Here is a 16,009-nt window from a genome sequence, read left to right on the forward strand (position 1 = left end):
TTCCTTTAACAAGCGCGTCAGACTATCACGCCATCTTGGTAAAAGTAATTCAGTTTTTGTCCACGTGTGTTGTAAACCTTTAAACAAACATCTTGAAAGTAAAAAGGATTCTCCCGAGAAAGAGAAGGTGGGGTTTGTTTTTAAAACTCGTGAAAGTATTGTAAAACGTTCTCTGGAAGGAGAATGGGTGTGTTTGTGAAACAAATAAATATATTGAAAGAGTGTTAAAAGGTTTCTGTCCACGAATAGAAAGGTTATTATGTTAGTTGAATAAGAGACAGGCATAAGAAAGCACTATGCATTATTGACTGGAGTCTACATTCAGTAGAATAATAAACATCTACTAAATAAATTGTACTTGGAAAATACTTACTTCCTCTGTTTTACACCCAAACTATATAGATAGTCGTACTTTAAAACTATACATGAATTGGTGTTGATTTCTTGGTGCAAAGCTAACAATGGGCAATCTATATACACTGTCCCCCATAAGAAATCGAATTTCCTAATCTTAGATTATACATCTGTAAACTTACTTTGACCACTAGGAGGACACAATGGATTGTTTGTTTCGAAGTAAGCACAAAGCTACACAATGGGCTATCTGTGCTCAGCCCATCACGGGTATCGAAACCCGGATTTAGTGTGTAAGTCCGCAGACATACCACTGTGCGACGGGGTCGGACACAGTGGAGGGTATAAGTATCAACGTTATTAGCAATTTTATATTCTTCTACATATCGTCAATGAATCATTACATCTGAAAAATATTGAGATCAATAACACCGCTAGAGGGCGTAATGTATTTCTGCAGAGTACCTCACGTGCCTACCATGCTATCCACTTTTTGTCAGTGCTACCTTTGTTGGCTACAACCAGTAAAAATCCAATCGCGCCACCTACATCATATATCTGATGGTTAAACATTCAAAACGTTCACAGTGCCCTCTATTTGTATACATTATTCCATAACATGTCGCAATAAAGTGAAGTTAATATTAAGGTTCCCCGTTCATATAACTTCACGGACTTTCAACGCTAAATCTGGGGATCGATTCCCCTCGGTGAACAAAGCAGATAGCCAAACGTGGCTGTAGAAGAAACAAACAAATAAACAAACTTAACAATTAACAATGGACTTTTATTACTAAGAGTTACACAGTGTGAATCAGGCATGGCCAGGGTGGTTAGTGCCCTCGACTCGTAATCCGAGAGTTGCGGGTTCGAATTCCCGTCATACCCAATATGCTCGCTCTTTCAGCTGTGGGGGCAAATTAATGTGTCGGTCATTACCATTCGTTGGTAAAAGAGAAGCTCAAGAGGTGGCGGTGGATGGATGGTGATGATGATGATTAGCTGTTTTCCATCTAGTTTTACACAAGTAAATTACAGACGGCTAGTGCAGATAGTCTTCCAGTAGCTTTATGTGAAATTAAAGAAACAAACAAAACAATTATAAACAACGACATGAAAGAACAACAATTGTAGACCGTATTGTAACATCATTAAATACATCACACACAGCTTTATCGTTACATTAATTTAAATACAGCACACGCAGCTTTATCATTACATTAATTTAAATACAGCACACACAGTTTTATCATTACACTAATTTAAATACAGCACATACAGCTTTATCGTTACACTAACGTAAATACAGCACACACAGCTTTATCATTACATTAATTTAAATACATCACACACAGCTTTATCATTACATTAATTTAAATACAGCACACACAGCTTTATCATTACACTAATTTAAATACATCACACACAGCTTTATCATTACATTAATTTAAATACATCACACACAGCTTTATCGTTACATTAATTTAAATACATCACACACAGCTTTATCGTTACATTAATTTAAATACATCACACACAGCTTTATCATTACATTAATTTAAATACATCACACACAGCTTTATCATTACATTAATTTAAATACATCACACACAGCTTTATCATTACATTAATTTAAATACAGCACACACAGCTTTATCATTACACTAATTTAAATACATCACACACAGCTTTATCATTACATTAATTTAAATACATCACACACAGCTTTATCGTTACATTAATTTAAATACATCACACACAGCTTTATCGTTACATTAATTTAAATACATCACACACAGCTTTATCATTACATTAATTTAAATACATCACACACAGCTTTATCATTACATTAATTTAAATACATCACACACAGCTTTATCATTACATTAATTTAAATACATCACACACAGCTTTATCATTACATTAATTTAAATACATCACACACAGCTTTATCATTACATTAATTTAAATACATCACACACAGCTTTATCATTACATTAATTTAAATACATCACACACAGCTTTATCATTACATTAATTTAAATACAGCACACACAGCTTTATCGTTACATTAATTTAAATACATCACACACAGCTTTATCGTTACATTAATTTAAATACATCACACACAGCTTTATCATTACATTAATTTAAATACATCACACACAGCTTTATCGTTACATTAATTTAAATACATCACACACAGCTTTATCGTTACATTAATTTAAATACATCACACACAGCTTTATCATTACATTAACTTAAATACAGCACACACAGCTTTATCATTACACTAATTTAAATACAGCACATATTGTTATTTCATTATACTAATTAACATGTTTAGAGGATTTGCTTGTTTGTTTTGTAATTTCGCACGAACTAGTTAGTAACATTTTAACGCCCCCACGTCTCAAAAGGCGGGAATATTTGGTGTGATGAGTATTCAAACCGACGACACTCGGATACGAGTCCAGCACTCCAGCCACATCGACATGCTGGGCGTTTAGTGGAGAGCATGAAAATACATTTCCATTACAGACATTTCTATCGATTTGATAAAATAAAACTTACCATATTCGATGCACTAATTGAGCCCAGGCTGTTAATATAGACGTTAACCCTGATATATGTAGGTTTGTCTGGAAAATATTTAACCCATAATATCATTACTGGACATATTACAAACTGTTTTTCTTTACATTTTCAGTAGGCATATTGTACCACATATTTTAATAAGATCTTAGATTAACTAATAGTATCGGTTAATAATAAATACACATATTTAATATTATTACTAATTAGTTTTAATGTTAAGGATTATTTTGTGGTATATAATTATAAAACTTAGTAAATACTTAAGCTAAACAAGAATTTCAAGTCCATCTTCCCATAGTCAAGATGTCGATCCGACCCCGACTAACACTTGTTACCAAACTTACTGCTCATTCTCAATAGGATAAAACAACTCAGGGAAAGTCGCTTATTCAAGGACAAAATGCTTGTTTGCACAAATCAGTCTCGAACTGGATAAAACCTAAACTGCGAGTTCAAAGTCACGTTCTCACCGGCGGAACTTCAACTAAACCAAATCTACTGAGCTGGAGGAACCACGTAGATAACTCCAATAATGTCGTCTCTAAATAGTGTTTAGTATCAACAGATAAAATACACAAATGTGTATTTAATTAGATGCAAATTTCTGATCTATATAGCTCTAATTACAGGTCAATATTAATTATAATCACGATTGCAGGTACACTGTGTACAGACAGACGTGGATCGTTACATCCATCACATCAAAGGGAATCGTATATAATTATTGTTAGAATTTAAATCTTTCTTCCACATTGTTTCACAGGTTCTAAACAAACTGCTCTCAGTCGCACAGAATAACTACAGACTAACTTTTCAGATGACAACACACTAGTACCAACTGACACTTTATCTGATATCACACTAGTACAGACAGACTCTCCATGTGATAACACACTAGTACAGACTGACACTTCATCTGATATCACACGAGTACAGACAGACTCTCCATGTGATAACACACTAGTACAGACTGACACTTTATCTGATATCACACTAGTACAGACAGACTCTCCATGTGATAAAACAGTAGTACAGACAGACCCTTCATCTGATATCACGCTAAAACAGACTGACTCTTCATGTGATAAAACAGTAGTACAGACAGACTTTCATCTGATATCACAGTAGAACAGACTGATTCTTCATGTGATAACACACTAGTACAGACAGAGTTTTCATCTGATATCACAGTAGAACAGACTGATTCTTCATGTGATAACACACTAGTTCAGACTGATTCTTCATTTGATAACACACTAGTACAGACAGACTATTCATTTTATATAACGCTAGAACAGACTGACTCATTATATGGTAACACACTAGTACAGACAGACTCTTCATCTGATAACACAGTAGTACAGACAGTCGTTGCATCTGATTTCACACTAGAACACACTGACTCTTCATGTGAAAAAAATTTGGAACAGACAGACTCTTCATTCGATATCATACTAGAACAGACTGACTCTTCATCTTATGTCACGCGAGAACAGCCTGACTCTTCATGTGATAACACACTAGTCAGACAGACTCTTCACCTTATATCACGCTAGAGCAGCCTGACTCTTCACGTGATAAAACAGTAGTACAGACAGACTTTTCATCTGATAACACACTAGTACAGACAGACTCTTCATCTTATGTAACTCTAGAACAGACTGACTCTTCATGTGATAACAGACATGTGATAAAGAGATACTCTTCATCTGATATCACACTAGAAGAGACTGACTCTTCATGTGATAACACACCTGTACAGACAGACCCTTCATCTGATATCACACAAGTACACACTAACTCTTCATGTGATAACACACTAGTTCAGACTGATTCTTCATTTGATAACACACTAGTACAGACAGACTATTCATTTTATGTAACGCTAGAACAGACTGACTCATTATATGGTAACACACTAGTACAGACAGAATCTTCATCTGATAACACATAACACAGTAGTACAGACAGTCGTTGCATCTGATTTCACACTAGAACACATTGACTCTTCATGTGAAAAAAATGGAACAGACAGACTCTTCATTCGATATCACACTAGAACAGACTGACTCTTCATGTGATAACACACAAGTACAGACAGAGTTTTCATCTTATGTCACGCTCGAACAGACTGACTCTTCATGTGATAACACACTAGTACAGACAGAGTTTTCATCTTATGTCACGCTCGAACAGACTGACTCTTCATGTGATAACACACTAGTACAGACAGAGTTTTCATCTTATGTCACGCTCGAACAGACTGACTCTTCATGTGATAACACACTTGTACAGAGAGACTTTTCATCTTATGTCACGCTCGAACAGACTGACTCCTCACGTGATAACACAGTAGTACAGACAGCCTTTTCATCTGATATCACTCTAGAACACACTGACTCTTCATGTGATAACACACTCGTTCAGACTGATTTTTCATGTGATAACACACTAGTTCAGACTGACTCCGTAATCCGAGGGCCACGGGTTCGCGCCCGCGTCGCGCCAAACATGCTCGCCCTCCCAGCCGTGGGACCGTTATAATGTGTCGGTCAATCCCACTATTCGTTGGTAAAAGAGTAGCCCAAGAGTTGGCGGTGGGTGGTGATGACTAGCTGCCTTCCCTCTAGTCTTACACTGCAAAATTAGGGACGGCTAGCACAGATAGCCCTCGAGTAGCTTTATGCGAAATTCCAAAAACCAAACCAAACCAATCAGACTGACTCTTCATGTGTTAACACACAGGTTCAGACAGACTCTTCTTCTGATATCACACTAAAACAGACTGATCCTTTATGTGATAACACACTAGTAAAGACAGACTTTTTATCTGATATCACACTAGTACAGACAGACTTTTCATCTGATAACACACTAGTACAGACAGACTCTTCATCTTATGTAAAGCTAGAACAGACTGACTCTTCATGTGATAACACACCTGTACAGACAGACTCTTCATCTTATATCATTCTTGTACAGACTGACTCTTCATGTGATAACACACAAGTACAAAATTAATCCCGTTTCATGTTGTTTTCAGCTTCCATATATCGATTTTAAGTTACTTTTTGAATAGTTTACTATATTTGAGAAATACATTGAAATCATGATTACGAGAATTGGAAGGTTACATGACAAAAATGTATAAATAGTACAGATGTTCTGGTTGAATTTCAAATAAAACTTCAGTGCAAAGATTGAATTTCTTATAACCTTTTCAAAAACGTTTTATTTTGAATATCGCTTTAGAAATGGAAACAGAGAAAGAGATGATATATTTTATGATATTCCAGAAATCCATGAAAGTGGTGTTAGTAACCATTTAATGATTTATAGAAGTTCTCAACTTGACTAAAACTAATCTTCGAATCACCTGTTCCATACGTAGGCCACGCTCGTTTATCGTAACCTTGCAGCACCTTATCTAGGAAGGACAAGCGAGGAGCTTCTGCTCGGGGATGGTCTTCGTGTAATTGTGTGACGTTATCAAGATGGGAAGTCTGGTTCACTTGAAAGCTGTGAAAAAAAAACCCAGAAAGTTTTGTACCATTTAAACAATGAACGAAACTTCGACAAGTCAGAGGATATAAAATTTAAAACATTGTTGATATAGAACCGTTCTGCTGTTTATGTTTTGTGGTTTCATGTGTATTTCAGATGAAATATCTTTCCAACTACTGTTTGTTAGAAGACAGTTTTTTTTAGGCCTAGAGCGAGGAACTTCTTCTCAATACGAAAAAAAATGCGTTCAAAGTTTTAAAATATATAACAAAACTAAATACCATGTTATAGGTTCTAAATATACGTAATTAGAAGAAAAAATAAATCTACATTTACGTTGTTTTTTTGTCATTTGTGGTTTGTAAAAGTAAATAGAAATTATAAGGCCTGTTCATAAAAATCACATAAAACTGCGTGGAATGCTTCCTTTTAGAACTGTCATTAATTCGTTTATAAGAAAAAACCAAATGATATATTTCATAGACTGATTTTGATTTATGGAATTAAAAAAGTGTAAGAAAATGAAACGGAAACTGTATTTACGTGATTTGTGACACAAACGTTAGAACTACTTTCCAATACTTTTCAATATTATTTAATATTGAAACCAAAGATTGTAAGTAAAATTATTTACTTTTAAATTGGAAAGCTTACATTAAAAGGAAATAGTCATGATTGCTTGTTTCTTTACAAACACGTTTAAACTGACCAGCGTTGTTACAACTAACCAATAGTATTGGGGTTAACTTGTTAAACTAACCAGCATTATTACAACTAAACAATAATATGGGAGTTAACAGTACTAAGTCAACTCGTTAAACTAACCAGCATTGTTACAACTAACCAATAATATCCGGGTTAACAGTACTAAGTCAACTCGTTAAACTAACCAGCATTGTTACAACTAACCAATAATATCCGGGTTAACAGTACTAAGTCAACTCGTTAAACTAACCAGCATTGCTAGACAAACTTATAGCATTAAGAATACTGGGCACAAACATGTATTAAAAAGCGTGTCACCAGGAGGTGTGACGATTAATATGACTTGTGAGTAGTACAAATTAACATGTTGAAATTGAAATGTACATTTCTCAGACAATAAACTACAATTTAGTTCCAAAAATAAAAAACTGTTTTTGAACATAGTATAGCGTGCTTAATAATAAGAATTTAATAGGAGGTTTTTTACTGAATTTGAAAATTTAAAAAAATATCATACAGAAAATTATATTGTTGAATTTCAGGACAATGTGGAAATTAATCACTTAATTAAAAAAAATGGTATCTACGGGAGTATTTAACTAAACCTGAGACCCCTTTATTACCATGGTAACTAAGGAAAGTATTAGAATACTGTTAAATACCGTTATAATACCTCTCAGTGATGGACTAAATTACAATGCTCTCAAGATACTATCATTACCATGGTTATATATAAGTGTAAAGTTACTTAAACCTAAATATTAAATTTATATGGTTATTTATTGAAATACTGTTACATCTATACTGTTTGTTATTTTCCCCAACAAATCAACCGCAAGGTGTCGTAGAGCTATGTTTCATTTAGTTTGTTCTTAAACAATTTTTTATAGTTTATTTCTGTCACTGTGTTGTTAGAACTATGTTTCCAGGACAGCACTGGAAGACGAGTGTACACAATTGTCGATCATATAGTTGAAAAACGAGTGTACACATCTGTCGTTAATACTGTTAAAATACGAGTGTACATATATGTCTCTAACAATAATGAAATGCGAGTGTACACATCTGTCGTTAATATAGTTGAAATATGACTGAACACGTCTGTCATTAATACTGTTGAAATATGGGTGTACACATCGGTCGTTAATATAGTTGAGATACGAGTGTACACATCTGTCTCTAATACTGTTGAAATACTAGTGTACACATCTGTCTCTTATATTGTCGAAATAGGAGTGTACACATCTGTCTCTAATATTGTTGAAATAGGAGTGTACACATCTGTCTCTAATACTGTTGAAATACTAGTGTACACATCTGTCTCTTATATTTTCGAAATAGGAGTGTACATCTCTGTCTCTAATATTGTTGAAATAGGAGTGTACACATCTGTCTCTAGTATTGTTGAAATACGAGTATACACATCTGTCATTAATACTGTTGAAATACGACTGAACAAATCTGTCTCTAATATTGTTGAAATACCAGGGTACACATCTGTCTCTAGTATTGTTGAAATACGAGTGTACACATCTGTCGTTAATGTAGTTGAAATACGACTGAACACATCTGTCATTAATACTGTTGAAATACGACTGAACAAATCTGTCTCTAGTATTGTTGAAATACCAGTGTACACATCTGTCTCTAGTATTGTTGAAATACGAGAGTACACATCTGTTGCTACTATAGTTGAAATACGAGTGTACACATTTGTCAGTAATATTGTTGAAATGTTACATCAGACTAACTAAACGTGTTGTACCTCCATCACGAATGACTAGATTTATTTTCAAGTTTGTTAAAGTTTTGCTTTTCTCACGTTTTATTGGCCATATATATTTTGAGTATTTCACATAAACCTTTCCTCTTCCCCATTGATATGTCTGTAGGTGTACTACTTTAAACATTCGGTTTCCACATCCACGGTTGGCAGACCACCAAACCAACAGTATTTGGAAACAATATTTTCCTGCGTTTCAGAAACTCTCTACACTTGAAACAAAATATATATCTTAGTTGTTGTGTGCTGATATTAAAGATGGTTTCCTCATTTTCAGGTTTATGTCATGAGACTTAAATCCGAAATATATACATTTTGCTAGCAATGGGGTTAGGTCCAAAATAAAATAAGCAAATTACGACAGAAAATAGTAGTTGTAGTTACAGCTGTTTTTTACCTATGTTGTTGGAGAGGTTTTTATTTGTCTACTTCTTTCTTTTTACTTAAACTCAAAGCTAAATAACTGACTATCTGTGCTCTGCCCATTACGGGTATCGAAACCCTAAGTTATAAGCGTTGTAAGTTCACAGACAAATTGCTGTACCACTTAGGGTGCTCTTTTCTTATTAACTGGAATCTCTCATTTTTTGGAAGTGAGATCTTAAAGATCTATCACACTAGTAGAGAAACCAACCAAGCTAACACTCTTACCACTTAACCAAACTTTACTATTTAAAGTAGTGATTCCTAACTGGTTGATCTTAAAATTCTATCACACTAGGAGAGAAACCAACCAAGCTGAGACTTTTACCAGTTAACCAAACTTTAGTATTTAAATTAGTGATTCCCAACTGGTTAATCTTAAAGTTACATCACACTAGTAAAGAAACCAACCAAGCTGAGACTTTTACCAGTTAACCAAATCTTAGTATTTTAAGAAGTGATTCCTAACTAGTTGATCTTAAAGTTGTATCACACTAGTAGAGAAACTAACTAAACTGAGACTTTTACCAGTCAACCAAACCTTAGGATTTAAAGTAGTGATTCCTAACTGGTTGATCTTAAAGTTGTATCACACTAGTAAAGAAACCAACCAAGCTGAGACTTTTACCAGTTAACAAAACTTTAAAATTTAAATTAGTGATTCCCAACTGGTTGATCTTAAAGTTACATCACACTAGTAAATAACCCAACCAAGCTGAGACTTTTAACAGTCAACCAAACCTTAGTATTTAAAGTAGTGATTCTTAACTGATTGATCTTAATGTTGCATCACACTAGTAAAGAAACCAACCAAGCTGAGACTTTTACCAGTTAACCAAACCTTAGTATTTAAAGAAGAGATCCCTAACTGGTTGATCTTAAAGTTGTATCACACTAGTAAAGAAACCAACCAAGCTGAGACTTTTAACAGTTAACCAAACCTTAGTATTTAAAGTAGTGATTCTTAACTGATTGATCTTAATGTTACATCACACTAGAAAAGAAACCAACCAAACTGAGACTTTTAACAGTTAACCAAACCTTAGTATTTAAAGAAGTGATTCCTAACTGGTTGAGCTTATAGTTGTATCACACTAGTAAAGAAACCAACCAAGCTGAGACTTTTACCAGTTAACCAAACCTTAGTATTTTAAGAAGTGATTCCTAACTGGTTGATCTTAAAGTTGTATCACACAAGTAGAGAAACCAACCAAGCTGAGACTTTTAACAGTTAACCAAACCTTAGTATTTAAAGTAGTGATTCCTAACTGGTTGATCTTAAAGTTGTATCACACTAGTAAAGAAACCAACCAAGCTGAGACTTTTACCAATTAACTAAACCTTAGTATTTAAAGTAGTGATTCCTAACTGGTTGATCTTAAAGTTGCATCACACTAGTAAAAAAACCAACTAATCTAAGATTCTTACCAGTCAACCAAACCTTATAATTTAAAGTAGTGATTCCTAACTGGTTGATCTTAAAGTTGCATCACACTAGTAAAGAAACCAACTAATCTAAGATTCTTACCAGTCAACCAAACTTTATAATTTAAAGTAGTGATTCCTAACTGGTTGATCATAAAGTTCTATCACACTAGTAAAGAAACCAACCAAGCTGAGACTCTTACCAGTCAACCAAACCTTAGTATTTAAAGTAGCGATTCCTAACTGGTTGATCTTAAAATTCTATCACACTAGGAGAGAAACCAACCAAGCTGAGACTTTTACCAGTTAACAAAACTTTAGTATTTAAATTAGTGATTCCCAACTGGTTGATCTTAAAGTTACATCACAATAGTAAAGAAACCAACCAGGCTGAGACTTTTACCAGTTAACCAAACCTTAGTATTTAAAGTAGTGATTCCTAACTGGTTGATCTTAAAGTTGTATCACAGTAGTAAAGAAATCAACCAAGCTGAGACTTTTACCAGTCAACCAAACCTTACTATTTAAAATAGTGATTCCTACTGGTTGATCTTAAAGTTGTATCACACTAGTAAAGAAACCAACCAAGCTGAGACTTTTACCAGTTAACCAAATCTTAGTATTTTAAGAAGTGATTCCTAACTAGTTGATCTTAAAGTTGTATCACACTAGTAGAGAAACTAACTAAACTGAGACTTTTACCAGTCAACCAAACCTTAGGATTTAAAGTAGTGATTCCTAACTGGTTGATCTTAAAGTTGTATCACACTAGTAAAGAAACCAACCAAGCTGAGACTTTTACCAGTTAACAAAACTTTAAAATTTAAATTAGTGATTCCCAACTGGTTGATCTTAAAGTTACATCACACTAGTAAATAACCCAACCAAGCTGAGACTTTTAACAATCAACCAAACCTTAGGATTTAAAGTAGTGATTCCTAACTGGTTGATCTTAAAGTTGTATCACACTAGTAAAGAAATCAAACAAGCTGAGAATTTTACCAGTCAACCAAACCTTACTATTTAAAATAGTGATTCCTACTGGTTGATCTTAAAGTTGTATCACAATAGTAAAGAAACTAACCAAGCTGAGACTTTTAACAGTTAACCAAACCTTAGTATTTAAAGTAGCGATTCCTAACTGGTTGATCTTAAAATTCTATCACACTAGGAGAGAAACCAACCAAGCTGAGACTTTTACCAGTTAACCAAACCTTAGTATTTAAAGAAGTGATTCCTAACTGGTTGATCTTAAAGTTGCATCACACTAGTAAAGAAACCAACCAAGCTGAGACTTTTACCAGTTAACCAAACCTTAGTATTTTAAGAAGTGATTCCTAACTGGTTGATCTTAAAGTTGTATCACACAAGTAGAGAAACTAACCAAGCTGAGACTTTTAACAGTTAACCAAACCTTAGTATTTAAAGTAGTGATTCCTAACTGGTTGATCTTAAAGTTGTATCACACTAGTAAAGAAACCAACCAAGCTGAGACTTTTACCAATTAACTAAACCTTAGTATTTAAAGTAGTGATTCCTAACTGGTTGATCTTAAAGTTGCATCACACTAGTAAAAAAACCAACTAATCTAAGATTCTTACCAGTCAACCAAACCTTATAATTTAAAGTAGTGATTCCTAACTGGTTGATCTTAAAGTTGCATCACACTAGTAAAGAAACCAACTAATCTAAGATTCTTACCAGTCAACCAAACTTTATAATTTAAAGTAGTGATTCCTAACTGGTTGATCATAAAGTTCTATCACACTAGTAAAGAAACCAACCAAGCTGAGACTCTTACCAGTCAACCAAACCTTAGTATTTAAAGTAGCGATTCCTAACTGGTTGATCTTAAAATTCTATCACACTAGGAGAGAAACCAACCAAGCTGAGACTTTTACCAGTTAACAAAACTTTAGTATTTAAATTAGTGATTCCCAACTGGTTGATCTTAAAGTTACATCACAATAGTAAAGAAACCAACCAGGCTGAGACTTTTACCAGTTAACCAAACCTTAGTATTTTAAGAAGTGATTCCTAACTGGTTGATCTTAAAGTTGTATCACACCAGTAGAGAAACTGACTAAGCTGAGACTTTTACCAGTCAACCAAACCTTACTATTTAAAATAGTGATTCCTACTGGTTGATCTTAAAGTTGTATCACACTAGTAAAGAAACCAAAAAAGCTGAGACTTTTACCAGTTAACCAAATCTTAGTATTTTAAGAAGTGATTCCTAACTAGTTGATCTTAAAGTTGTATCACACTAGTAGAGAAACTAACTAAACTGAGACTTTTACCAGTCAACCAAACCTTAGGATTTAAAGTAGTGATTCCTAACTGGTTGATCTTAAAGTTGTATCACACTAGTAAAGAAACCAACCAAGCTGAGACTTTTACCAGTTAACAAAACTTTAAAATTTAAATTAGTGATTCCCAACTGGTTGATCTTAAAGTTACATCACACTAGTAAATAACCCAACCAAGCTGAGACTTTTAACAGTCAACCAAACCTTAGGATTTAAAGTAGTGATTCCTAACTGGTTGATCTTAAAGTTGTATCACACTAGTAAAGAAATCAAACAAGCTGAGACTTTTACCAGTCAACCAAACCTTACTATTTAAAATAGTGATTCCTACTGGTTGATCTTAAAGTTGTATCACAATAGTAAAGAAACTAACCAAGCTGAGACTTTTAACAGTTAACCAAACCTTAGTATTTAAAGTAGCGATTCCTAACTGGTTGATCTTAAAATTCTATCACACTAGGAGAGAAACCAACCAAGCTGAGACTTTTACCAGTTAACCAAACCTTAGTATTTAAAGAAGTGATTCCTAACTGGTTGATCTTAAAGTTGCATCACACTAGTAAAGAAACCAACCAAGCTGAGACTTTTACCAGTTAACCAAATCTTAGTATTTTAAGAAGTGATTCCTAACTGGTTGATCTTAAAGTTGTATCACACCAGTAGAGAAACTGACTAAGCTGAGACTTTTACCAGTCAACCAAACCTTAGGATTTAAAGTAGTGATTCCTAACTGGTTGATCTTAAAGTTGTATCACACTAGTAAAGAAAGCAACCAAGCTGAGACTTTTACCAGTTAACAAAACATTAAAATTTAAATTAGTGATTCCCAACTGGTTGATCTTAAAGTTACATCACACTAGTAAATAACCCAACCAAGCTGAGACTTTTAACAGTCAATCAAACCTTAGAATTTAAAGTAGTGATTCCTAACTGGTTGATCTTAAAGTTGTATCACACTAGTAAAGAAATCAAACAAGCTGAGACTTTTACCAGTCAACCAAACCTTACTATTTAAAATAGTGATTCCTACTGGTTGATCTTAAAGTTGTATCACAATAGTAAAGAAACCAACCAAGCTGAGACTTTTAACAGTTAACCAAACCTTAGTATTTAAAGTAGTGATTCTTAACTGATTGATCTTAATGTTACATCACACTAGAAAAGAAACCAACCAAACTGAGACTTTTAACAGTTAACCAAACCTTAGTATTTAAAGAAGTGATTCCTAACTGGTTGATCTTAAAGTTGCATCACACTAGTAAAGAAACCAACCAAGCTGAGACTTTTACCAGTTAACCAAACCTTAGTATTTAAAGAAGAGATCCCTAACTGGTTGATCTTAAAGTTGTATCACACTAGTAAAGAAACCAACCAAGCTGAGACTTTTAACAGTTAACCAAACCTTAGTATTTAAAGTAGTGATTCTTAACTGATTGATCTTAATGTTACATCACACTAGAAAAGAAACCAACCAAACTGAGACTTTTAACAGTTAACCAAACCTTAGTATTTAAAGAAGTGATTCCTAACTGGTTGATCTTAAAGTTGTATCACACTAGTAAAGAAACCAACCAAGCTGAGACTTTTACCAGTTAACCAAACCTTAGTATTTTAAGAAGTGATTCCTAACTGGTTGATCTTAAAGTTGTATCACACAAGTAGAGAAACTAACCAAGCTGAGACTTTTAACAGTTAACCAAACCTTAGTATTTAAAGTAGTGATTCCTAACTGGTTGATCTTAAAGTTGTATCACACTAGTAAAGAAACCAACCAAGCTGAGACTTTTACCAGTTAACCAAACCTTAGTATTTAAAGTAGTGATTCCTAACTGGTTGATCTTAAAGTTGCATCACACTAGTAAAAAAACCAACTAATCTAAGATTCTTACCAGTCAACCAAACCTTATAATTTAAAGTAGTGATTCCTAACTGGTTGATCTTAAAGTTGCATCACACTAGTAAAGAAACCAACTAATCTAAGATTCTTACCAGTCAACCAAACTTTATAATTTAAAGTAGTGATTCCTAACTGGTTGATCTTAAAGTTCTATCACACTAGTAAAGAAACCAACCAAGCTGAGACTCTTACCAGTCAACCAAACCTTAGTATTTAAAGTAGTGATTCCTAACTGGTTGATCTTAAAATTCTATCACACTAGGAGAGAAACCAACCAAGCTGAGACTTTTACCAGTTAACAAAACTTTAGTATTTAAATTAGTGATTCCCAACTGGTTGATCTTAAAGTTACATCACAATAGTAAAGAAACCAACCAAGCTGAGACTTTTACCAGTTAACCAAACCTTAGTATTTAAAGTAGTGATTCCTAACTGGTTGATCTTAAAGTTGTATCACACTAGTAAAGAAACCAACCAAGCTGAGACTTTACCAGTCAACCAAACCTTAGTATTTAAAATAGTGATTCCTAACTGGTTGATCTTAAAGTTGTATCACACTAGTAAAGAAACCAACCAAGCTGAGACTTTTACCAGTTAACCAAACCTTAGTATTTAAAGTAGTGATTCCTAACTGGTTGATCTTAAAGTTGTATCACAATAGTAAAGAAACCAACCAAGCTGAGACTTTTACCAGTTAACCAAACCTTAGTATTTAAAGAAGTGATTCCTAACTGGTTGATCTTAAAGTTGTATCACACTAGTAAAGAAACCAACCAAGCTGAGACTTTTACCAGTTAACAAAACTTTAAAATTTAAATTAGTGATTCCCAACTGGTTGATCTTAAAGTTACATCACACTAGTAAAGAAACCAACCAAGCTGAGACTTTTACCAGTTAACCAAACCTTAGTATTTAAAGTAGTGATTCCTAACTGGTTGATCTTAAAGTTGTATCACACTAGTAAAGAAACCAACCAAGCTGAGACTTTTACCAGTTAACCAAACCTTAGTA

At 33.8% G+C, this 16,009-nt stretch overlaps 1 protein-coding gene across 3 annotated transcripts in view; it reads right to left on the reverse strand.

Annotated features, from left to right (window-relative positions):
• The window catches only part of LOC143237613 (glycine receptor subunit alpha-2-like), a 60,996-nt gene that overhangs the window by 16,960 nt on the left and 28,027 nt on the right, over positions 1-16,009 (reverse strand). The window contains exons 1-2 of one of the 3 annotated variants that reach the window (XM_076477062.1): positions 3,213-3,939; positions 2,929-2,996 (exon numbers count right to left, since the gene is read on the reverse strand). In XM_076477062.1, the coding sequence (XP_076333177.1) occupies positions 2,929-2,996; positions 3,213-3,240 (96 nt within the window). In that variant the 5' untranslated portion in view covers positions 3,241-3,939. Of the gene's footprint in view, positions 1-2,928; positions 2,997-3,212; positions 3,940-6,328; positions 6,472-16,009 lie in introns of those variants that run through there. The other 2 variants (XM_076477061.1, XM_076477063.1) reach the window with 2 other exon arrangements.

This window comes from Tachypleus tridentatus, chromosome 13 (genome assembly GCF_004210375.1).
Source record: "Tachypleus tridentatus isolate NWPU-2018 chromosome 13, ASM421037v1, whole genome shotgun sequence".
In the NCBI taxonomy this organism is placed as follows: Eukaryota; Metazoa; Arthropoda; class Merostomata; order Xiphosura; family Limulidae; genus Tachypleus; species Tachypleus tridentatus.